At 34.7% G+C, this 25,398-nt stretch overlaps 1 protein-coding gene across 1 annotated transcript in view; it reads left to right on the forward strand.

Annotated features, from left to right (window-relative positions):
• Positions 1–7,481: 7,481 nt before the first annotated feature.
• LOC114332065 (uncharacterized) overlaps positions 7,482–25,398 on the forward strand; it is a 52,786-nt gene continuing 34,869 nt past the window's right edge. Inside the window, exons 1-2 of the mRNA XM_028281776.2 lie at positions 7,482–8,029; positions 12,597–12,827. Of these exons, the coding sequence (XP_028137577.1) occupies positions 7,561–8,029; positions 12,597–12,827 (700 nt within the window). The 5' untranslated portion in view covers positions 7,482–7,560. The remainder of the gene's footprint in view (positions 8,030–12,596; positions 12,828–25,398) is intronic.

Below are 25,398 nucleotides of genomic sequence, written 5' to 3' on the forward strand. Positions count from 1 at the left end.
TATTTCGTCGAAGCGATGACAGGCGCGATGACGGTCGCTAATTTAATACTCTTTCCATCGACAAAGTGCACAACTTCCCTAAAGAAGTTTCACTTCAAATATTTATTTCGTCGAAGCGATGACGGTCGTTAATTTAATACTTTTTTCCATCCAAAAAGAGCACAACGTTTCTAAAGAAGTTTTCATTTCAAATGTTTATTTCATCGAAGCGATGACGGTCACTAATTCATTACTTTTCCCCATCCAAAAAGTGCACAACGTCCCTAAAGAAGTTTTCTCTTCAAAAATTTATTTCGTCGAGCTGATGACTGTCGCTAATTTAATAATTTTCTCCATCCAAAAAGTGCACAACGTTCCTAAAGAAGGTTTTACTTCAACAATTTATTTCATCGAAGCGATGACGGTCGCTAATTTAATACTTTTTTCCATCCAAAAAGAGCACAACGTTTCTAAAGAAGTTTTCATTTCAAATGTTTATTTCATCGAAGCGATGACGGTCGCTAATTCATTACCTTTCCCCATAGAAAAAGTGCACAACGCCCCTAAAGAAGTTTTCTCTTCAAAAATTTATTTCGTCGAGCTGATGGCTGTCGCTAATTTAATCATTTTCCCCATCCAAAAAGTGCACAACATCCCTAAAGAAGTTTTCACTTCAAATATTTATTTCGTTGAAGCGATGACGGTCGCTAATTTAATACTTTTTTCCATCGAAAAAGTGCACAACATCCCTAAAGAAGTTTTCACTTCAAATATTTATTTCGTTGAAGCGATGACGGTCGCTAATTTAATACTTTTTTCCATCGAAAAAGTGCACAACGTCCCTAAAGAAGTTTCACTTCAAATATTTACTTGGTCGAAGCGATGACGGTCGATAATTTATTACTTTTTTCCCAACCAAAAAGTACACAAAGTAGTTTGTTGAAGACGTACATGTTTATCATTAAAGCCGGCCACTCACGGTACTACAGCGTCGGTCGTTCAATTTTGTCGAATTCGACTAATTGGCAAAAATTTTGATCGTGCGTGACCGTGCATCCAACAAAATCGTACAATTTGACCATAGAGAGACTGACCTGTCTGCTGCAGTACTGCAGAATTGATATCATCGACGATCTTGTCGAACAACACCGCAGTACAGTGGGTGGCAGGCTTTTCTCCATAATCGTTCAGTATATTTTTGTTTAATCTCTATTATTATTTCCCCTGATACAAATTCATTACCAATGCGGGCATTTAAGTCTTCTAGGATGATTATTGGTCGGTCATAATGTGTTAGGTATTACTAGTTTATCAATTGTGTCTTGAAGTTGACCACGGAGAAGTTCCCTGTGTTAGGATATATTTGTTATGAGATCTAGATGGAAGCGGTCCTTTAAAACCCAGAGACAATCTTTCAAAAGGCGAAGTTTCTTTAATTAATCTCCCTTGAGTTTTCAAAAACTTTGCTTTTATTTCTGCACAGATAGGACAGTGATTGGTCATTTCACGGACTTAATTAATAGTATAGGTATATAGTATAGTATATATATTACGTGTCTTTATCCAATGGACCATTCTGGTGATTCCTGGATGACACAAGGATTGATGTAGTTCAGATAGACTTGGTCGACGATTTATTGAACAGCACACTCGTGAGAAAGAATCTGGCACTACATTCTCAACTCCTGGTCTGTACTGAATATCGAAACTGTAACATGATAGTTCAAGGCGCCATCTGATAATCTTCTCATTTTTTATCTTACTAGTGTGACGCATATTGAACATAAAAGACACAGACTTTTGATCAGTTATAAGTCGAAAATGTTTACCTATCAAGAAATGTCTCCATTTTCTAAGAGCTTCCACTATTGCATAAGCCTCTTTTTCCACTGATGAATGATTTCTTTCACTTTTTGATAAAGTTCTTGAAAAGAAAGCAACAGGTCTTCCTCCTTGGCTAAGAGAAGCAGCCATAAAAAAATCTTAAGCATCAGATTCAACAACAAAAGGAATCTTGTCATCAGTTGTAGTAACAGCTGAAGAAATAATTTCCAGATTTAAGAATTTGAAAAGCTTCAGCTGCTTGTTCTGTTAAAGGAAAAGTCTGCATGTGACTAGTTTTTGTATTTTGTCTGAAAATTGTGGAATCAATTTGTAATAATGTGCAAACATTCGAACAGCTCTCTTTAGTGATTGTGAGTCGTTTGGCAATGGTAACTTCTTTAATGGTTCAAGTCTTTCAGGATCAGGTTTTAAGGTCTGATTCTCTATTTGATAACCCAAAAGTTTGATTGAATTGAGTGTATAAGAACTTTTATTTTGATTAATTGTTAAATTGTATTTCTTCGCTACTTCCATAAATTTATTCAGATTTTCATTATGTTGTTGTTGATTTAATCCACAAACAGTAATATCATCAAGATAGGCATATACTCCTTTTAAATATTCGGATTTAATAATGTCATCGATAACCCTTTGAAAGCAGGCCACTCCGTTGGTTACCCCAAAAGGGATCCGGCAAAATTGATATAGTTGACCGTTGGCTTCAAAAGCAGTGTATAGTTTCTCTTCATTTTTGATTGGAATTTGATGGTACGCATTTTTAAGATCAATAGTACCGAAGACAGAATATCTTGCTACTTTCTAACAATATCTTCAACATTTGGGAGAAGATAGGCATCTAAGTAAGTAAATTTATTAATCGTTTGTGAATAATCTACCACCATTCGCTTTTTGTGGGTTTCACTTTTTGTAATAAGTACTTGTGCACGCCAAGGAGAGTTGCTTTCTTCTATGATTCCATTCAATAGGAGATTCCTTATCTCGTCAGTTATGAATTTTCTATCTTCAGTTGAAAATTTTCTTGATTTATTTGCTATTGGTTTGCACTCATTTGATAGATTGGAGAATAATTTGGGCGGCTATATATATTTAAGTATGCCAAACTACAGATGTTATCCACACGGTCAATAACTTAAGGCATTTTTGAGCCCGCAAAAGTGATTTCTAGAGAAGAATGTTGTTTAAGTAAGTCGTGACCTATTACTACATCAGCACATAAATCTTGAATTATTGATAATTTGACATTTTTATAGGAATGTCCGTTTATTTCTAAATTAACAAAGCAATGTCCTGAGATATTCATTATGAGCGCTGTTGAAGCCATTAGTATGCTTGCATGACTTCTAAATGTTTTCACTTTTATAGACAATGCATAATTAATTCTTACTGATATATGACTCAGAACTACCTGTGTCTATTAAACTTTCAGCTGTATTTCCATTCACCTTTATTTTAGTAACACTTTTAGATAAGCATTAAGGGGCAGAAGCCAGATTTCTAACATTCGAACTAGATGCAGTAGTAGCTAAAACTGCAGCTGACGCTGAATTGGACGTCTGAAGCCTACATACCTTAGAAAAATGTCCAACTTTCGAGCATTTCTTGAAAACTTTGTCTCTAGCAGGGCATAGGCTACGAGGATGTCTTTCAGTTGATCCGCAAAAGTAACATTTCAAACTTTTCACAGCAGCAGAAGTATAATCCTAAAGGCAATGGCCAGACAGAAAGATATAATGGAATTATATGGAAAACTATTTCTCTTGCTTTAAAATCTAAAAATTTAAAAACTGAACAGTGGGAAGAAGTAGTTGATATAGCTCTTCATTCAATTCGTTCTCTCTTTTGTGTACAGCTACAAATAGTACCCCTCATGAGCGAATGTTTCATCATTCTAGAAAAGCTTTAAATGGAACTGCACTTCCTTCATGGTTGATAACCCCCGGAAAGGTTTTTATGAAAAAGAATGTGAGGCACTCCAAATATGACCCTCTTGTTGAAAAAGTGCAACTGATTGAAGCAAATCCGAACTATGCTGTTGTTAGACCTGAAGATGGCAAAGAAACAACAGTGGCTTTAAGACAACTTGCACCACGAGGAGACGCATCTCTACTTGGCTGTGACAATGTTACTGGATCGGAGTCTGAGCTTTGCAATGAACAGTTTATCAAGTATCCGCCAAGCCCTAGATTGAGTGATACATGTGAGGAAAATCCAATTATTTCTCCTGTTAACGTTCGGAAGAGGGTGGCATTGAAACTGATTTGAGAAACATTAGAAGAGGTACAAGGGAAAGAAACGCTCCTGCTTACCTTAAAGACTTTGCTGAAAAATAAAGCTGGGGTGAATGTAGTAGTCTGTGAACTATGTTTGTTATTTTTCATCTTAGTTACTGTCATCTGCTTATGTCATATTTTTGTAATTTCATTAATCATCTCATGCTGATTTCTTGTATATTAAAACCTAGTTTATAAAGGTTTTGCTGTTTCATTACACCCTGTATGCTTTTAGTTTATTATCTTGGGATGCACAAGTCGACAGTATGTTTATATATTATTCTCCTGTATTAAGTTCAGTGGCTGAGATGCGAGGGAATATATATTTTCATTATTTTATACAGTAACATGTCATGAGGATGGTTTTAGAAGGATGGGCCGGTGGAGTAACAGTAGCTGGTAAGAAAATCTCAAATTTAAAATTTGCTGATGACACTACACTTATAGCAGCAAATGAGAAAGAAATGTTTGATCTTCTGCGAAGAGTTGAGTACGAAAGCAATAGAGTTGGTCTGAAATCAATAAAGCTAAGACAAAAATAATGGTGGTCGACAGATTTGACACTATTCAACTGACTAACATATTACAGGAATACCAGATAGTAAACACCTTTGTCTATCTCGGGTCTAGTATAACTAACGATGGTAACTGTGAAGCAGAAGTTCGGAGACGTATTGGTATGGCAAAAAATGCGATGAGTCGCCTAACTAAAGTTTGGAAAGAAAGATCTATCTCTCAAAATATCAAGATGAGACTGGTGAACGCCCTTGTATTCTCAATATTTCTATACGGAGCAGAGACTTGGACTATTCGCGCATGCGAGCGCCAAAAAATTGATGCCTTTGAGATGTGGTGCTGGAGAAGAATGCTGCGCATACCTTGGACAGCTCATAGGACAAATGTTTCCATTCTAAACCAACTCAATATTAAAAAAAGGCTGTCCACAATATGTCTGCAACGAATTATGCAATTCTTTGGTCACGTAGTTCGCAGAGGTGACGACAGTTTGGAGAGATTAATTGTTTCTGGAAACGTTCCGGGGAGAAGATCAAGAGCACGATCACCAACTAGATGGTCTGACCAAATAAAGCATTCAGCTGGAAACTCATTCTGCGAAGCTTTTAGAGCAGCTGAAGATAGAGACCAATGGAGAAACATTGTTAGGAATATTGGAAGAAATCACAATCCTCAGTAATGGGGAAACGACAGGAGAGAGATACAGTAACAGTACCTGCAACTTAAGCTTATTGACATAATAACACCTTCTTTTGCTCTCTCGTTATTTTCCACTCTGTCGTAATCTACTATATATTGATACACTATGTATTTGGGATCTGACTTTACCATGGGAATTGGAAGGTTGGACTTTAACGGATACACTTCTCAAGAATCTGTAAGCCCTTGAAATCTGGGTGTATTGGAAAATAGTACGAATAAGTTGGTTGAATAGAGTTCGTAACGGTTGTTCTGCACCGGATGAGAAAAATTACGGAAGTCGTCAAAACTTGAATATTTTGGCAATGTTATGCGCCACCCATAGATATATATCTAATATATTCCATTCCCTAATACAGGCCAAGGTAGACGGAAGAAGTGGGCCAGGTCGAAGAAGAACGTCATGGCTTAGAAACTTGAGAGAATGGTGTAACAGATCCGCTGCGTCCGTATCCCAAGCTGTTGTCAACAAAATTACTATATATAATATAGCCAATTTGATAGCCAACTCTCGATAATTGAGCACGGCACATGGAGAAGAAGGAGTATTTTTGGCCATCCTAATTTTTTTACCTCAAACCTCTTTATCCTCCTAGGAAATACAAAGACATAAAATAATATAAACATTTTGGCTGTAAAATTCTGCAATTTCGCGTGTAAAACAGAAAAAGTTAAACACAAACATTTATTTATTTCGGTTTCAGCTACAAAAGAAGAAGAATGTGAATAATATAACTTTAAATAATATTTCTTCATTAATAAATCTCCAATAGATATGTATCTAGCTCTAAATAAAACTCACTACTACAGTTGGATTTGTCTTAAGATCATAAGTGAATCGCTTATTTATGAAAGGATATAGGTCACTATTTTAGGTAAATTGAGATTATGATAAAAATTTGTTTTCAATACTTATATCTAGCGTTTAGTCATAAAAGAATATAAGTCAAGTGTTCAGTAGGTACTGTTGATAGGTAAGTAGTAAACAGAACGTTCCATTTATTTATGAAAAGATGTAAGTGTCATTGACTAATATCGTTTCATAAATTTGCCAAACGCAAACTCAATCGCATGGATAGGCTGCATACACCAATGGAAGTTTTTGAAGCAATCTATAGTTCTGCAAAGAGGCAGAAATTTACTGTACGAATGGTCAGAACTAATGACATTTTGAATTTTAAAAATTGGTGGTCCAAATATTACAAAAAAACGTGCTATTTTGTTGAAACTTCCGCTACATCTATTCAATGTTCACAAAAGGAGTCTTTCGCCGTTTCCAGCTTTATGGAGTTCCGCTACAATCACAATACAAAAAAGCATTGAAGTTTATCGATGGAGCACTAACCAGTTCCTTTGTTCTAAAAAGTCATAACAACGAAAATGTTCAACTTCCAAAGGAACGAGCTTGTCCTGTGGAAAAAATTCCAATTAACATAAAAATCATTGATATTCAAAAGATTACTAGGTGTCTTCCAGAATATTATCAAGAATTTTATTCGGAAATAATTGGTTGGCCAACCACTGAAATGGAAAGTACTGAACGTATGAGTATCTTATAAAAAACTGCTTTTAATTTTTATTTTTTTAGTTTAAAATATTTCGTGTGTTAATAACTGGTAATAAAGTTGGCCAATAAACGTTTTCTTTTTGTTAATTTCGACAAATGCGGCCAAAAATAATAGTTTAGACATTTTTTTTTTTTAATTAATTAGTGAAAAGATATGTCAGACGAATAAAATATTGAATAAAATATCTATTAATTAAAAAAAATCAATATACATACAATATTGTTATCAAACTTATAATATTCATCTTTTATTCATTTTTTAATACATATTCCAGGAAAAATCACAAATTTTTTATTTGTTTCAAATATAAATACTTTTTTTAAATTATCTCAAAACTTCATTATTGTGACTTATATCATTTCATAAATAAGCGATTCAAGTAATATTTTGTTTAAAATAATAAATTAAACAAAAACAATTGTCTAGTAGTCTAGTATTTATATCTCCTCCAAAAATAATTACTCTGTAGATAAAATAAGCACATTACAAAACACACGCTTGCGCTTTTAACTAATAAATCAAATGGTCTTCCCTCCCGCTCTACCCCTTTGTCCTACACCAACTCATGCCATTTTATCGATTTATCTCAGTTACCTACATTCGTACTTCCTACGAACTTAAAAAATGAATGCTCGTGATTTTAGTGCTTTTTATATAAAATTAAACAAATAAAAATTATAAAAATGAGTGAGCAAAATAATACTACAGGAAATGGCTTAAATAATTCACAACCCAATGAGTTTAGCGTCGTTCTAACAATAATAAAAGTAGTGATACTTGCTATATTTATGCTACCTTTAGTTGAATATTCCATAAGAGCAAAAACTAGTGTAATATCGACTGAAACTGACCAAATTCAAATCGAGACAATAGATGTATCCAAGGAAATTGAGAAGGTAACTGATAGAATTTTGACTGAAAACGTAGAGATTACAAAAGATGTTCAAGTAGATAACAAACAAAAAGATAATAAAAATAGCTGTAATAAAAGCTACACATTGGTGATATTTAATGAAATTTTAACGGAATTAATTGAGGAAAATGAACTTTGTACACCAAATGACTTTTACAACTCAAATAAACACAAAATTCCTAAAAGTGCCGTAAGAAATTTTAGAAAAGAAACATATCAAGGGAAGACAGAAGCAAAAGGTAAGTGTTTTCAAAATATTTAATTCTTATAGAATGTGGTTCAGTTCGTCAGTATAATCAATATAATAATAATAATAAAATGGCTAAATACCCCAGGTGGGGTTGAGCCGCTAAAAAGCTATCTAGATCCATCTTTTTTGGGGGGATCATTCCCAGTCTGCTACTCGAAACTATTGGCTATGCTTCTCTATTTCTTTCTATCCCCTCTCTTTCCCTGTCAGTCTCTAATTCCTGTCCTATGTGAATCTGCCTTTACTTCCTGTAACCATTTTAGTCTAAGTCTTCGGCGTCTTCTTCTAACTCCGGGTTCTCATTGTAAAATTGAGTGGATGGTTGTTGCGCTACCTGCTCTCCATGTATGCCCCAACCATCTCCTCTGTAATTTTAATTTTTTTAATGATATCTCCATCTTTCAGCTCTTGTTTCATTTCGTTGTTAGTCCTAATCCCGTATTCTGTTTCAGACCATCTAATAGGTCCCAGTACAGCTCTTTTACCAGTGTAGCAGATCACATTCCTCTCCAATATTCTCAAGTCCTCCTCTCATTTTGTCATAGTGAGTGTTTCCACTCACTATGAAAATATAAAAGTATAATCAATATACAGGGTGCAACAAAAAGGCAGGTCATAAATTAAATCACATATTCTGGGACCAAATATACATAGTTCGATTAAACCTAACTTACCTTACAACTGTGCACATAAAAAAGTTACAGCCCTTTAAAGTTACAAAATTAAAATAAATTTTTTATCCAAAACTATTAGATTTTTTATTGAAAATGTCATACTTATTGCAGGAACATCTTAAAAAATATCAGTGAAATTTGTGCACCCCATAAAAATTTTATGGGAGTTTTGTCCCCCCCCCACCCCCCGAAGGTTTGCCTCTTAGGACTTTTTTGATAAGCCAAAGATTATAAAGACCTGGTCTAATATGAAAATTTATTTTATAATTTACATTTTTAAGGTGTATTATGAAACATATTAAAAAGAAGACGGCTCTCGATAAAAACTGGCTTATCGAAAAAATACTAAGAGGCAAAAAAGTTTTAAAAACCTTGTGTTCATCTAATGGTATCACAATAATAATTTAATTGGAACGTACACAAAAGTTTTGGAGGCTTAAAGGAACAAGACCCCTATATTTATTTTTTTAAGATGTTCCTGCCATAATAATGCCACATGCACATTTTTAATAAAAAAATCTCTAATAGTTTTCGATATATTGGAAACAATCGATTTTCATTTTGTAACTTCAAAGGGCTGTAACTTTTTTCATGAGCACATTTTTGTACTAAGGCAAGTTAAGTTTAATCGAACTATTTTTGGTCCCAGAATATGTGATTTAATTTATGGCCTGCCTTTTTGTTACACCTTGTATATTGTCAATTTTTACTGTTTTCCAATTTTTTTGCGATTTGATTTTTTAGGTACTAGTCTTGAAAATAATTATTAATCGTACTATTGCTACAAAGTATTATTTTGTTGTTTAATGTTTAATGCATCAGTATCGTGAAAATAAGATCCTTCGTCATTTTCTTTTTGTGTAGGCATGACTCTGTCTGTTCTTTAATTTGCCTTCTAGGGGCGAAGCAACGAAGCACTAAAAAGCCCAAAAACCTAGGAATTTTGTGCAGTAAGATGAATCGTCATGCAACTTTTTGCATTCGATTCGAGAGAGTGTTAGGCGGCAATTTTGTGAACTAAATTGATCTCCGGCAAAGCATTTTTTGCATGAGAAAATACATAATCAAAGTGCATCTCGAAGAGATGGAAAATAAAAAATTTAGAACTCAGGAAATATTGAAGTAAATGAGTTCAATTTTTATATTTGGGGGTTTTGGAGATCAGTGAACACAAATTTCATGACGGCGATGGCCTTCGAGGTACCTGGTGCCCAGAGTGGAGCTGGTCTCCATGAACGATCGAGTAATTCACGAAATGAAGATTGGATCGAAAAACTGAAAAATACGCGTTCAATATTTTTCAAAAATCTATCGAATGACACTAAAGACGTCCCCCACTTCACCCCCTAAAGGTGGGGTGGGGGTGAGGGTAACCTTAAAATCTTAAATGGAAACCCCCATTTATTATTATAGATTTGGATTGCTTACGTAAAAATAAGCAGCTTTTATTCGAGACATTTTTTCGAATTGTGGAAAGATGGCGCTATAATCGGAAAAAACGATTTGTCGTGATACCATAGGTAAATTATAGAAACGGTCTAATATCTCGAGAAATACACTTCCAAATGAAAGACCAAAAAATACGTATTTAATATTTTTCATGAACCTATCGAATAACATCAAACATGATCCTCCACTGCACCCCCTGGAGGTGGGTGTTGTATGTAAATAGTGTTTTTCCGATTATAGCGCCATCTATCCATAATTCAAAAAAATGTCTCGAATAAAATTTACTTATTTTTACGTAAGGAATCCCAATCTGCAATAAAAAATGGGGGCTCCTATTTAAGATTTTAAAGTTACCCCGCACTCCACCTCCAGGGGGTAGTTTTATGTTATTCGATAGGTTCTTGAAAATATTAAACAAATATTTTTTGGTTTTTTATTTGTAACTGTATTTCTCGACATATTAGACAGTATCTATAATTGGATAGAGTTATTCGAAAAGGAACCAAGCGCCTATTTACATAGTAGTTCGGAGAAAATTACGTTAGAAGTTTCGTTTAAAAAATAAATCGTTGGTGTTGGCGCTTGGTGTTCTTGTTAATAGATGTCGTTATAGTCGTTCTGGGACTTAGATATTTTTAGAATATTCAATATACTCCAGTAGAAATCGGTTGGTGGTAATTTCTTAAATATTCTCGAATTTGTCACGAATGAAAATTACGTTAGAAGTTTAGTTTAAATTATAAATCGTTGTTGTTGGCGCTTGGTGTTCTTGTTAATAGATGTCGTTGGAGTCGTTCTGGGGCTTAGATATTTTTAGAATATTCAATATACTCCAGTAGAAATCGGTTGGTGGTAATTTCTTAATATTCTCGAATTTGTCGCTTGGTTCCTTTTCGAATAACTCTATCCAATTTACCTATGGTATTACAAAAAATCATTCTTTCCGATTATAGCGCCATCTATCTACAATTCGAAAATATGTCTCGAATAAGAGTTACTTACTTTAACGTAAGCAATTCCAATCTGTAATAACAAATGGGGTTTCAATATAAGATTTTATAGTTACCCCCACCCCCCTCCAGGGGGTGGAGTAGGGGGTCGTGTTTAGGTCATTTGATAGATTTTTGAAAAATATTGAGCACGTATTTTTCAATTTTTTGATCAAATCTTCATTTCGCGAATTATTCGATCGTCCCCCGAATTATTCGGTCGTCCCAGGCGACGAGTTCCACCCGGTACCAGGTACCTCGGAGACCACCGCCGTCATGAAATTCGGGTTCAGTGACCTCCAAAACCCCCAAGTATAAAAATGAACTCATTTCCGTCAATACTTTCCGAGTACTAAATTTTATATTTTTCATCTCTTCGAGATGCACTTTAAAGATGCATTTTCTCATGCACAAAAATTTTTGCCGGAGATCAGTTTAGTTCACAAAATTGCCTGACACTCTCTCGAATCAAATGCAAAAAGTTTCATGACGATTCATCTTACTGCACAAAATTCCTAGGTTTAATGCTTCGTTGCCTGGTCTATTCAGTAAGTTGTCATTCCATCGTTTTCGTGGTTTTCCTACTGATCGTCTTCCTATTGAGAAACCATTTCTCGCCGTCTTCACTACTATATTTGTTTCCATTCGATTATATGATCATTCCATTCTACTCTTTTCTTTCTTACCCAGTCCTTGATGTACTCCACTTTGCATTACCTTCGTATATCTAAAGCTCTGTCTCATCACCAAAGGGTCTCCTTTGTTCCCTCTGAGTCGGGTCGTGTTTCTGTCGCGATTTTATTATTGATCTGAAGACTGTTTAATAAATTGTGCCTTTCGTTTCTATCCAGAAATTTTTGCACCTCCATATTGTTTCATTCGGGCATCCTGCGGCTTTGTTTGCTCTATTTGTTCTATTCAATTGATCTTTCACTTATGTTTCGAGCTTTCTCTAGTTAGATAGTGTCATGCCTTGATATTTAAACACCATGACTTGTTCTATTATCTGACCGTCCAGCCCCAATTTACATCTCAACAGATTTGCTGTTATAACCATGCATTTTGTCTTTTTTGGGAGATAATTTTAAATTTACTAGCGGTTAGATATGTATTACATTAAATTGGTGCAGCATACGTTGTAAATCATCTTTACTTTGAGAGATTAGTATTGCGTAGTATACATAGCAAATTATTTTAAGTTGTTTTTCTCCCATTCGGTAATATCCTTTTTTCTTTCGTATTTTGTTTATTATTTCCTCCATAATCAGGTTTAATATGAAAATAAGGTTCATATTAAATTAAGTTAAAAAAAAATAAGTTTCATATTAAAACATTTTCTCAAGCATGTATTGCCATACAAACAACGATACACTTGAATATTACTGAAATATTTACAACAATCAACATTTCAGCGATAGTCCTATCTTCTGATTTTTTATTTCAGTGCCAGCGATTGTTAACTATGCGGTTGGTATAGTTCTAATGGTATCTCTAGGAGCAGCAGTATTGGAGCTCTATAAAGCCAAACGCCAACCAGCCAAAAAAGATGGAAAGAACTCCCTTAGTCGAAAATGCTCCTTAGCTGATCTAACAGTAATGAAACATCACAGAAAAGAAATGGTGAGAAGAGAATCGATTATGGAAGTACCCGAGGAGCACATTTACTCCAAACTGGGTAGGAAGGTGTCCAGACCACCTTTGCGTTTTGATTGAAAGGTAGAGCGCAACTTGGTGGTTTTGTGTTTTGTGTTCGTGTAGTCTTTGATGGTAAACATGTTTTCTTGCACTCTCTTGCCTGAATTAGATTTTTGTTCTTATTTTACCTGTTGTGAATACAGTATGATTTCCAAAAAAACTCCTTTTATTAAACATTTATTAAAAATAAAAAATTTAATATTCTAACATTTGGAAGATGATTTTTGTACGTTTTCTCCATTTATAAAAAAATTACTATAATTTATAAAAAATAATAATAATCTAGTTTTGCCCTCTGATTACTTTAAAAATAAAACAGAATGAACATTTTTACTTGCCTGCTTTATTTTACGATCAAGAGCAATAGATAGATACACATAATTTCCTAGAATGGACTCAATTGTTATTTGTAATTGAAGCTAGTCCACTAATTTTGCTTATACAGGGTGTTTCATTAAGAATTGTCCATTTAGTAACTAGAGCAACCTTAACACAAAATACGAAGATTTATCCTAAAACACTTCCTCCTTACCGAGATACAGAGTGTTTTATTACAAATAAGTATTCTAAAATGATTTCAGCCCATTGTTTTAACACCTTCCAATATTTTTTGTTTAAACTTGACAAAAAATTTACACATGTTAGCTGTTAGGATATTTTAACTTCTTCTGCTTCAGCCTGTTTTCATCCACTCCTGGACAAAGGCCTCCCCATGAGCTCTCCACTCTTCTCTGTTTTGTGCTATTTGGTGCCACTTTAACTTTGCCACTTTGGTTTTTCCCTACTTTGGTTGCCTTTGATGTTGTCTAGCCATCGTTTTTGTGATCTTCCTCTACTACGGCTGTGTTCGCGGGGTCTCCAATGTACAATGTTTCTCGTTTCACCCAGTGGCGGTTACCCCTTTAGGTCAATTGGTCAATGACCTCCCTGTAATAATTGTACAATCAAACGATTATAATGTAATTATTTCCTTAAAAAAAGAAAATTTTCTGTATTAAAAATGTTCGGAATACAATAGTATCGTTCAAAGTTAAATTTTGCTTTTATTGTATTGATTTTTCAGTCATTTTGTTGGTGTAAAATATAGCAACAAGGATGCCGCCAAAAGATTACCGATAAATAAACATGAAATACGAGCTGTTTGACAGTACCGAAAATCCAAATTTATCTTTGACTGAAACTACCGCAATATTACTCTTAAACAGCTAAATACGAACATTCACGATGGTCAAGAAATTTATTTGACCTCACTGTGAGAATACAGCACTGGGATTCCGAACGTTCACGAAAATACGCTCTTATATGCAAGTTGGTACCATCGTGGTCGTTGACCGTAGACCGTAGATCTACGGTTGAGTGAGACGTGACTATCTACGCAGGGAGTAAGATTAGTTCGGAATTTACAAAGTTAAGTTAAATGCGTTCGTGAGATTAATATTATTTTATTATAGATTATTATAAAATGTCGGTAGTGGTTAGTATAAATGAACTCCAACGCCAAATGAAATTAAATTGAAGAAGAATCGATTTACTTTTTAAATCCGCATAAAAATGTAAGTTTTTATTTATTTAGGTTTTGAGTTTAAGTAGTTTGTTGATATTCTGGCTGTTATAATTACATATTATATCATACTATTTACCTGATTTATTTGACAATTAGTAATGAAGACTTGTTCCTTTTACTTATTTCATATTTACTTGTCAAATAAAGATCCGCTTAAATTTAAACAACATATTGCAAAATAAGTTATAAGAAACCAATACAGATGATGGAATAAGAAATTATTTAAAATGGGATTTGTAGGTCTTGTTTTTCCAAAAAAATCTTGAACCACCGGATATGACCACCCCTTCACTTACAGACCAGCCGCCACTGGTTTCAGCTGTCATTGTTTTGCCGTGTCACGTGTCCTACACAGTTCCATTTCATTTGCGCAATTCTTCCAATTACATCTTCCACCTTCGTCCTTCTTCGCACTTCCTCATTTCGTATATGTTCCCTCAAAGAAACTCCTAACAAAGCTCGTTCGATCACCCTCTGTGTCGTTCTCAATCTATTGGCTGATACCTTTGTAAGTGTCATGGTCTCCATTCCATAAGTAATAACTGATAAAATACAACTGTTGAATACCCTTTTCTTTAGATTTATTGGTATCTCTTTGTTTTTTAACACATCACTGAGTATCCTACTACTGCCAAAGTCATTCAAATTCTTCTAGTTATCTCTGCCGTTTGATTCTGTTTGCCTAGTTTGATCGTGTGACCTAGGTATACAGGGTGTCCCAGACTAATTTATCCAGGCTATATCTCTTAAACGAATAGAGATTTTCGAATGAGACATAAGCTGATATATTCTAATTACACTTTAATAGTGCGTAGAAAAAATCATCCCCTAAATATTCATGCCTTAGTTACGACCCCTAACTTTAATTTTTTTAATTGCACCCTGTACATTTTTTATAGTTTTGGATGCGGTCTTCTATCGTCTATTTAACAGATGTTTTGTTAAATAAAATCGGTTCGTAAATAATCAAGAAAATATCAGTTTATTTTTTTATTTTTGTTATGTGTCCCAGACTAATTTATCCAGGCTATATCTCTTAAACTAATAGAAATTTTCGAATGGGACAAAACTGATATATTCCATTTGTAATACACTTTAATATGGCGTAGAAAAAACCATCCCCTAAATATTCATCCCTTAGTTACAACGCCTAACTTTAATGTTTTTAATAGCACCCTGTATATTTTTTTGAGTTTCGGATGTGGTCTTCTATCGTCTATTTAACACATTTTTTAAAAATAAAATCGGTTTGTAAATAATTAAGAAAATATCAGTTTATTTTTAATTTGTGTTAATTATGGTATAGTTATTAAAAATTGAAGTTAGGGGTTGTAACTAATGGATGGATATTTGGGTGATGATTTGTTCTACGCCATATTAAAATGTATTACAAATGTAATATATCAGTTTTTGTCTCATTCGAAAATCTCTATTGAGATGTAGCCTGGATAAGTTATTCTGGGACACATAACAAAAATAAAAAATAAACTGATATTTTTTTGATTATTTACAAACCGATTTTATTTTTAAAAAATCTGTTGAATAGACCATAGAAGAAAGACCACATCCAAAACTATAAAATAATGTACAGGTACTATCAAAAAAATTAAAGTTAGGGGTTGTAACTAAGGGATGAATATTTTTTTTTTTTTTTAACATCCCATTTATTTACAATCTGTAATAATGATTACAATAAGTAAATTGTTTAACAATTAAAAGAGACTTGCAGGAGACTGTCCAGTGACAATATCCTATAAAATCATAATTTTAGTACTTAACAAAATTATTTGTGACTAATAAATAAAACCCTATAAATAAAACTCTATAATAAATAAAATATTTTTGAAAATTTAAAATTTAAAATCTTGTTCGTAGATCGCTTGGAGTGTGGCGCTTTAGCCTTCTGTTTGCCTGGGGTCTCATTAGGTTCTTCGCTAGCCTGTTGGGGTGGTTTTGTAGTCGGATGTCGTATTTTTGGGCGTAACTGGCAATTTCTTCTTTGACAGTCTTCATTTGGAGATCACGATTGATGTGTTCATTGGGCATGTACCACGGTGCATTTGTGATAATGCGCAAGGTTTTCGATTGGAATCTCTCCAGGATGTCGATATTGGATCTCGACGCAGATCCCCACAGTTGGATACCATAGCTCCATATTGGCTTAATCACTGCCTTGTATACTAAAATTTTATTGTACAAACTCAGTTGTGACCTTTTTCCTATCAGCCAGTACATTTTATTGAGTTTCAGACCCAACTGTTTTCTTTTCGTGAATATGTGTTTCTTCCACGTTAATCTGCGGTCCAAGTGCATACCTAGGTATTTTACGTCATCCTTTTGTTGTAGTACTTGATTATTTATTGAGACGGTTGGGCACGTATCTTTTCGATTAGTGAACGTTATATGTACTGACTTGCTTTCGTTTACTTTAATTCGCCATGTTTGTAACCAGATATTTATACTGTCGAGATTTGTCTGGAGCAGTTGCGAGGCGATGTACGGGTTTGAGTGAGCTGCAATGATTGCTGTGTCATCTGCATATGTGGCTGTGATGATGTTTTGGCTTGTAGGAAGATCTGCTGTGTAGAGTAGGTAGAGAACTGGTCCAAGGACACTACCCTGAGGTACTCCAGCGTTGATTGGATATAAGTTAGTGCACTGATCTTTAACTTTTACAAGGAAATGGCGGTCGGAGAGATAGGACTTGAGGATTAGAAAGTAGTTGAGAGGAAGGACTTTTCTTATTTTGTATAGCAAGCCAGTGTGCCAGACTTTATCAAAAGCCTGCGAGACATCCAAAAAGGCTGCAGAGCAGTATTGCTTCTCTTCTAAGGCTTTGTTTATGGAATTGCAGACTCGATGAATTTGCTCGGTGGTAGCATGTTGTTGTCTAAATCCAAACTGGTGGTTGGGTATTAGCTGCTTTTCCACGAGGATTGGCTGTAATCTGTCTAGTAAGAGTTTTTCAAAAACCTTTGACATCACTGAAAGTAGACTGATAGGTCTATAGGACTTAACTTCTTCTACAGGCTTGCCTGGTTTGGGTATTAAGATGATTTGTGCCACTTTCCACAAAAGGGGATAGTAACCAGTTCTTAAGATTGCGTTAAAAATCTGTGTCAAATATTGCACGCCTTTCTTGGGAAGTTCTTTTAAAATTCTTGCAGTGATTAAGTCGAACCCTGGGGACTTTTTCGGATTCATATCTGTTTGGATTTTGTTGAAAACTTGTTTGGCTGTGAATTTCTCCAACGGTGCTTCTAGTTGGTATGGATATTCTAAATACAATTGAATATTATCTTCTGCATCAGAGTTGTTGTTTTGGGCATGTGGTTGGAACACTTCCTCCAGGTATTTGGCAAAGACTGTAGCTTTTTCGTTGTTACTTTTAGCCCATCGTCCGTTACTGGCCCGGATAGGCGGATTAGAGAGTTGTGGTCTGTTAATCTTTCGTGTTGCCTTCCATAGCGAGTATTCGGAGGTTTCCGTAGCAGATAGATTTTGTAGATATCGTTTTATGTCGTTGTTTTTATTGTTGTTTAACAAAGTTTTTAGTCGCGCTGTAGCTTGGTTTAATCTATTTTTATCCTGGGGTGCACGGGTTCTTTGCCATACTTTCCTTAGTCTTCTTTTTTCTGCGATTTTTTCTTTTATTTCGTTGGGTAAATCTTTGTGTATGATTGTTCTTGGTTGTTTAGGTGTTGACTGCCAGCCAGCTTCCTGAATTATCCTACTTAATTGATTTACTGCTTCGTCAATTTCGCCATCCGATTTTAGTGGAATGTTTAGGTCCAGTCTCTCATCAAGGATAGCCCGGAATTTAATCCAATTGGTATATTTACTACTTAGATATGGTGGAGGTTGTGTTTCGAGGATATTCGTAGATATCATGACCAAGACAGGAGAGTGGTCGGATGAAAGATCGAAACAAGATTGTGCTGTCTGGGATTCAAGTGGTATTCCTTTAGTCACACAGAAATCAACCAAATCTGGAATTTTGTTTGTGTCTGTGGGCCAGTATGTGGGTTCGCCAGTAGATATGTATTTAAGGTTGTTGGTTTCCATTGCCATGTATGATTGCCTACCTTTCGGAGTTATTAGCCTGGATCCCCAGTGAGTGTGTTTTGCGTTATAATCGCCGCCTGCTAGAAACCTGTTTCCAAGTGTGTTGAAGAATTCTTGGTATTGATTTTTGGCTATAGTATGTCGTGGTGGACTATATATTGCAGTTACTGTTAAAGGACCGTTCCAGTCTTCTATGCTAATACTTGTTGCTTGTATATAGTCTCTTTTAAACTTATTTAACTCGTGGTGTTTTATAGATGACTTAATTATGATTGCAGTTCCTCCATGTGCAGTGCCATCTGGATGTTTGGTGTTATATATTGCATAGTTGGGAATTCTCAGATAGCTTCTATTTGTAAAGTGTGTTTCAGATATTAACATTATGTCGATGTTGTGTATTAGTATAAAAGCTTTAACTTCTTGAGCATGATTTGTTAGCCCGTTGGCATTCCAAATAGCTATTTTCAAGAATTTGATCATTTTGTTAATTTAGTGACGACGGTGGTGAGAAGGTTTAACAGTGTACCCATTTGTTCCATCAGGACTTTTAACATATTCTTTAGTTCAGCCATGTCATTTGAGGCGGGAGTATTGGTAGTAATTACTTCTGTTTGGTTTGTATTACCATTCGTAATTTGTTGTGAGTTATTAACGATTTGGGCGTAGGTAACTCCTGCTTGGACATGTTGTGCATGATTAATTGGCATGCTAGGCCTGGGTCTAATCGTTGGGAATTTTTTCGTTTGTAGCTCCTTGTATACCCTGCAACCTTTGTAGTTTGCTGGGTGGTCTCCCTCGCAGAGTACACACTTGACGTTGGCACTTCTTTCTTTATTAGTGCATTGCTCTGTTGCATGATCCCCTGTGCACTTTACACATCGTGGTCTAAGGTGGCAGTATGATTTGGTATGTCCGTATCGTTGACATCTAGAACATTGTGGTATCTCTCTTTTCTGGTACGGTGGTTCAATTTTAATCTTATGGTTTAATAGGAACTCAATGTCATATATATTTCTATTATTATCAGAAGGTTCCAAGTCGACGAAAAATAGTGATAGCTGATCTTTAGTTTTAGGGTGTTTGATGTTCCAAATGTTTCTAACAGTGTGGCCTTTCTCTTCTATTTCCTTTTTTATAAGATTTTTGTCCATCGAGTAATGCATGTTCTTAAGAACAACCCTGAAACTGCGCTCGTTTTTTATTTGATAAGTATGAAACTCTGTCTTTTTTTCCGATAGGGCTTTTGTTATTGTACTATAGTAGTCAGCAGATTTTGGCTGAAGTTTAACTTGATCGGAGCTAAGAACTTTTAATTCGTAATTATTTTCAGCAATTTGGTTTAGTAATTCGATAAGTGGGGGTATGTGTTTAACCCCCTTAATAAATATTGGAGGCGGTTTGGTTATTTTCTCTTTTTCACTTGTGCTTTCATTGTCATTTATTTCATCATCTTTTGACTCGCTATTTAGTGCCTCGAATCTGTTATAAGTGGTAGTCGGCGAGTTCAGCCAGTAATCGTTTATTTTTGTTTGCTTTACAATTCTTTTGTCTGGACTAGTTCGATGTCTTTTGTTGGAGTTTTCGACTGTTTTCCATTCGGTTTGATTTAATGAGGTGGAAGGTGGGTTAGTATATTGGGGTTGCTTTAAGGGTTGAGAGTAAGATGTGTTTAATGGTTGAGAAATTTGCATATTACCTTGTAATTGTTGATCAGTGCACATTTGGTATTTTGGAGCGTACGCCACTGGCTGCTGACTAGTACCCATTGCGTCGCATTGCATAGGTTCGTTAGATTGCAGAATATTCCGATTTATCGCCGTCGAAGCGGAATCCATTTTCGCTTTTTGGGTCCCATTAACAATCGTTTAATTTGTTTCACCACAAAAACTGGATTTTTATTTTTGTATTTATATTTAACTATAGATAAGCAAACTGGTAATATCGACTGTCTCGTTCGAAATTCAAACAAACTATGAATATTTAGGGGATGATTTTTTCTACGCCATATTAAAGTGCATTACAAATGAAATAGACCAGTTTTTGTTCTATTCGAAAATCTCTATTCGTTTAAGAGATATAGTCCGGATAAATTAGTCTGGGACACCCTGTATATACTCTTCGACACTTTCGATTTCACTTCCATCTAAGTCGATTGTGATATTTTGATTCCTCATCACTTTTGTTTTATATAGATTCATCTTTAAACCGATTTTCTCAGATTCCCGTTTAAGTTCTCTCAGCATGCAGATCAGTTCCTCCGTATTGTTGCTTATGAGTACTATGTCGTCGGTACAGGGGGGGGGGGTTTGGGGGCATATAAAGAATAGTAGTAGGCGAGGAAATAAAGCACTAAAATCGCCTAACTTTTCTTCTAAAACTTCCAACTTTTTTAAAGCAAGACGGATCGTTATGCAACCTTCTGCATTCGATAGGGAGAGCTTCAGAAAAATTCTGGAGCACTTCAGCACTTGGCATGAGGGACAAAGGCAAATTGCATTCTTGTAGGCGGAAAATGCATTTTCCAAAGTGCATCTCAAAGCGTTCACAAAATAAAAATTCACAACTCGGAAAATAACCATGGGAATGAGTTCAATTTTCATATTCAGGGGTTTTTGAGGTCGCTGAACAGGAGTATAGCGTCGGCGAAGCTGTAAGAGGTACCTCGTGCCCGGTATCCCAGTATGCATGTCGACTCCTGGAGTTTTATGGAAATTCATTATGAAAATCGTTGAAATTTGTTATCCCGAGGTTTTTGAGGTCGCTGAACATTTCGGCGATGCTGGTACCTGGTGCCCGGTATCTACGTCATCTTCTGGAGCTTTATGGAAATTTGTTATGAAAATAGTTGAAATTTATTATCTTGGTGTTCTGATATCGCTGAACACGAATAGTGCAACGAAAATGCTGTACGAGGTACCTGGTGCGCGGTATCTAAGTTGTCTCCGGGAATTTTAAGAAAATTCTTAATAAACTTTGTTGACACTTGTTATTCCGGGTTTTTTTAAGACAACTGACAGTTTTAATCACATACTCGAGGTTCTGACATCTTTATATCTAAAAAAATTATTATTAACGCTGAAACAAATTTCGAATGATTTTTTTTCCATAATTTGCACTCTGAATAAAAATTATTACTGTTATTTCTACTCACTGTTGAATGTTATAACGAATTTTCATAAAGCTCCAAGAGAAGACGTAGATACCCGGCACTAGGTACCTCGTACAGCGTATTACATCTAATATTCGTGTTCAGCGACCTCGAATACCTCGAGGCAATAAATGTCAACTATTTTCACAACGAATTTTTATAAAATTCCCGGAGATAACGTAGATACCCGCAACAGGTGCCTCGTACAGCATTTTCAATGCAATATTTGTGTTCAACGACCTCAAAAACCGCGAGATAATAAATTTCAAGTATTTTCATAACGAATTTTCATGAAACTTCAGGAGATAACATAGATACCGGGCACAAGGTACCTCTTACAACACCGGTGACCCCATTTTTCTGTGCAGCGACCTCAAAACGAGTATGAAAATTGCACTTATTTCCATGACTATTTCCCAGTTGTAAATTTTTATTTTTTGAACACTTTGGGAAGCACTTTAAAAAATGCGTTTTCCGCTTACAACAATGCAATTTTAATTTGTCTCTCGTGCCAAGTGTTCAAGAATTTTCCTAAAGCTCTCCCGAATTGAATGCAAAATGTTTCATAACGACCCGTCTTACTTTAAAAAATTTAGAAGTGTAATGCTTTATTTCCTCGCCTATAGAACAATGTAACTTCTTTCACAAACAATACAAAAAAATTTCGGTACCTAACCAACCCCACCCAGAGCAAAATTCTAGGTGCGCCACTGCGTCGGTAAATCTCAGGTGACTTAAAAATCTGCCATCGATTTTAATTCCACGTTGTTCCCAATTTAACTTCTTGAACACATCTTCTAATTCAAGAGTAAATAAATTTGGAGATGTGGTGTCTCCCTGTCTAACACCTCTTTCAGTTCTTATTTTGCTTGTTGTTAGGTGTCTTCTGCTACATTTATTTGCATAGTTGTAGTGTCGTATATGTATTTTAGGAGTATTCTATATCTAGGAGTATTACAGATACTTTAACTACTTAGTGTTAAAAGATAGTTTTCCTCGGTTACCAGACGCGTGCTGTAGAAATATATACTTCCTTTTTCCCCCTTTTCCCCCTTACAATCTACGCCACTTTCGTAATAATCATTTCAGCATATTTTTTGATTCTTCGTTACTTTCTACATAAATATCATCCATTTGTCTCAATGTGATAGAGTAAGTAGTTTTCAAGTTATATGCGTTTAAAAGTATCTTATTGATTATTGAATCCAATACCTTGGCAAATAACTTGAAAACTACTTACTCTATCACATTGAGACAAATGGATGATATTTATGTATAAAGTAACGAAGAATCATTGAAATCAAGAAAAATGAGTACCTTGGGTAAAACCATTGGTAATAATAGGCCGTTGAAGCTTAGCACTGGCCCTGTTACCTTCCTTATACAGGGTGTCCCGAAAAGATTGGTCATAAATCATACCACACATTCTGGGGTCAAAAATAGTTCGATTGCACCTAACTTACTTTAGTACAAATGTGATCATAAAAAAAGTTACAGCCCTTTGAAGTTACAAAATCAAAATCGATTTTTTTCAATATATCGAAAACTATTAGAGATTTTTTATTGAAAATGGACATGTATCATTCTTATGGCAGGAACATCTTAAAACAAAATTATAGTGAAATTTGTCCACCCCATACAAATTTTATGGGGGTTTTGTTCCTTTAAACCCCCCAAACTTTTGTGTACGTTCCAATTAATTCATTATTGTGGTACCATTAGTTAAACACAACGTTTTTAAAACTTTTTTGCCACTTAGTATTTTTTCGATAAGCCAGTTTTTATCGAGATGCGGCTTCTTTTTTAATATATTTACATACAAATTTTATGGGGGTTTTGTTCCTTTAAACCCCCCAAATGTGTGTGTACGTTCCAATTAAACTATTATTGTGGTACCATTAGTTAAACACATTGTTTTTAAAACTTTTTTGCCTCTTAGTCTTTTTTTGATAAGTCACCTTTTATCGAGATGTGGCTTCTTTTTCAAAATATACCTAAACATGTAAATTATAAATAAATTTTCAGATTATTAACAGGTGTCTATAATCGTACATAACCATATACAAATATGTGGTGGATTCGAAAAATATTCAAAATATCTCGATAAACACTGGCTTATCGAAAAAGTACTAAGAGCTAAAAAAGTTTTAAAAACATTATGTTTAACTAATGGTACCACAATAATAATTTAATTGGAACGAACACAAAAGTTTGGGGGGTTTAAGGGAACAAAACTCCCATAAAATTTTTATGGGGTGCACAAATTTAATTTTAATTTTTTTATAAGATTTTGCTGCGATAAGAATGCCACATGTCCATTTTCAATCAAAAATCTCTAGGAGTTTTCGATATATGAAAAAAAATAGATTTTAATTTTGTAACTTCAAAGGGCTGTAACTTTTTTTGTGTGCACTATTGTATATAGGTAAGTGAGGTTCAATCAACCTATCTTTGACCCCAGAATCTGTGGTATAATTTATGACCAATCTTTTCGGGACACCCTGTATATCGTAGGCTCTAGATATAGCAGATTATCCTGCTATAATCCCAAAGCCTCTTCAGAGGTATAAAACTAGAGACTGTTGTTATGAAATGAAGAATCCAAAAACATGCTAAAATGATTATTACGACAGTGGCATAGACTGTGAGGGGGAAAGGTGAGAATGAAGTATATTTTAACACTAGTTATAGTATCCTAACATGTGTAAACTATTTGTCAAGTTCGACAAAAATATTGAAAGGTGTTAAAATAATGGGCTAAAATAATTTTAGCATCAGTCCCGATGTTCTGAGAACTGGTACCTTTTTCTTAGTCTGCTTGACATTCTTTATAGAATCAGTTTTATTAGTTTCTGGGCTATTTTAGAATTATCGGGTTTTTCCATAAACCTCCGTGTCCATAAACCTCCCATTGAGGGTACAAGAGCTAATATGAAAGGAAGTGCAGTCAATGACTGGCAGTGCAGTCAAGAACATTACAACTTACGGCTGTGAAGCTGGTAAACTAAAACTAAAGCAGGGTAAATGCCTCAAGATACAGAAATGGACCTTTTGTGAAGATCCGCAGGAAAGTCTAGGAGAAAACGAGAAAAAAATGACCGTATCACAGAAATAATGAAAGTCGATCACACGATATTGTATATTATTAGGACAAAACAACTTATATGGTATGGTCAATGGTCATGTACAGAGGATGACAGAAGATATACTACCAAAGCAACTGTTAAATTGGGTACTTCAAAGACGCAGAAAAAGTGGAAGACCAAGAAAAATCGGAGAGAAGACTTAGACAGACAAATTAGAGACAGCAACTTAGATGAAGACGTATGAAGAGATAACGAATTAGAGACAGCAACTTAGATCAAGACGTATGAAGAGATATAGATACATGGCGACTGGGTATCAAAAATCGTCGTAGAAAGTTGTAAATATATTCTAATCTAATAAGTTTTCTATTAGTATTACTCCTACTGCATTAAAATATAATTAATAAACCTACACGAAAAAGTAAATTATATGTAAAATATTACCCTAGTTTATATTTTTATGAATAACAAATTTAAATAAAAATTATTATAAAATATTGCTCATAAATTTAATTATCACAATTATACAGTATGAAGCCAAAGTATTAAATAAATTATTTATTTCAGAATCAAGTGAATTTTAAAAATATTAAAACACTTTAATTTTTATTTTTGAATGGCCATTAATATTACGTTATCAGTGTTGGCGTAACGACGTAACCGATGATTATTTTAAAACTTAACCAAG

Source organism: Diabrotica virgifera, chromosome 5 (assembly GCF_917563875.1).
Source record: "Diabrotica virgifera virgifera chromosome 5, PGI_DIABVI_V3a".
Classification (NCBI taxonomy): domain Eukaryota; kingdom Metazoa; phylum Arthropoda; class Insecta; order Coleoptera; family Chrysomelidae; genus Diabrotica; species Diabrotica virgifera.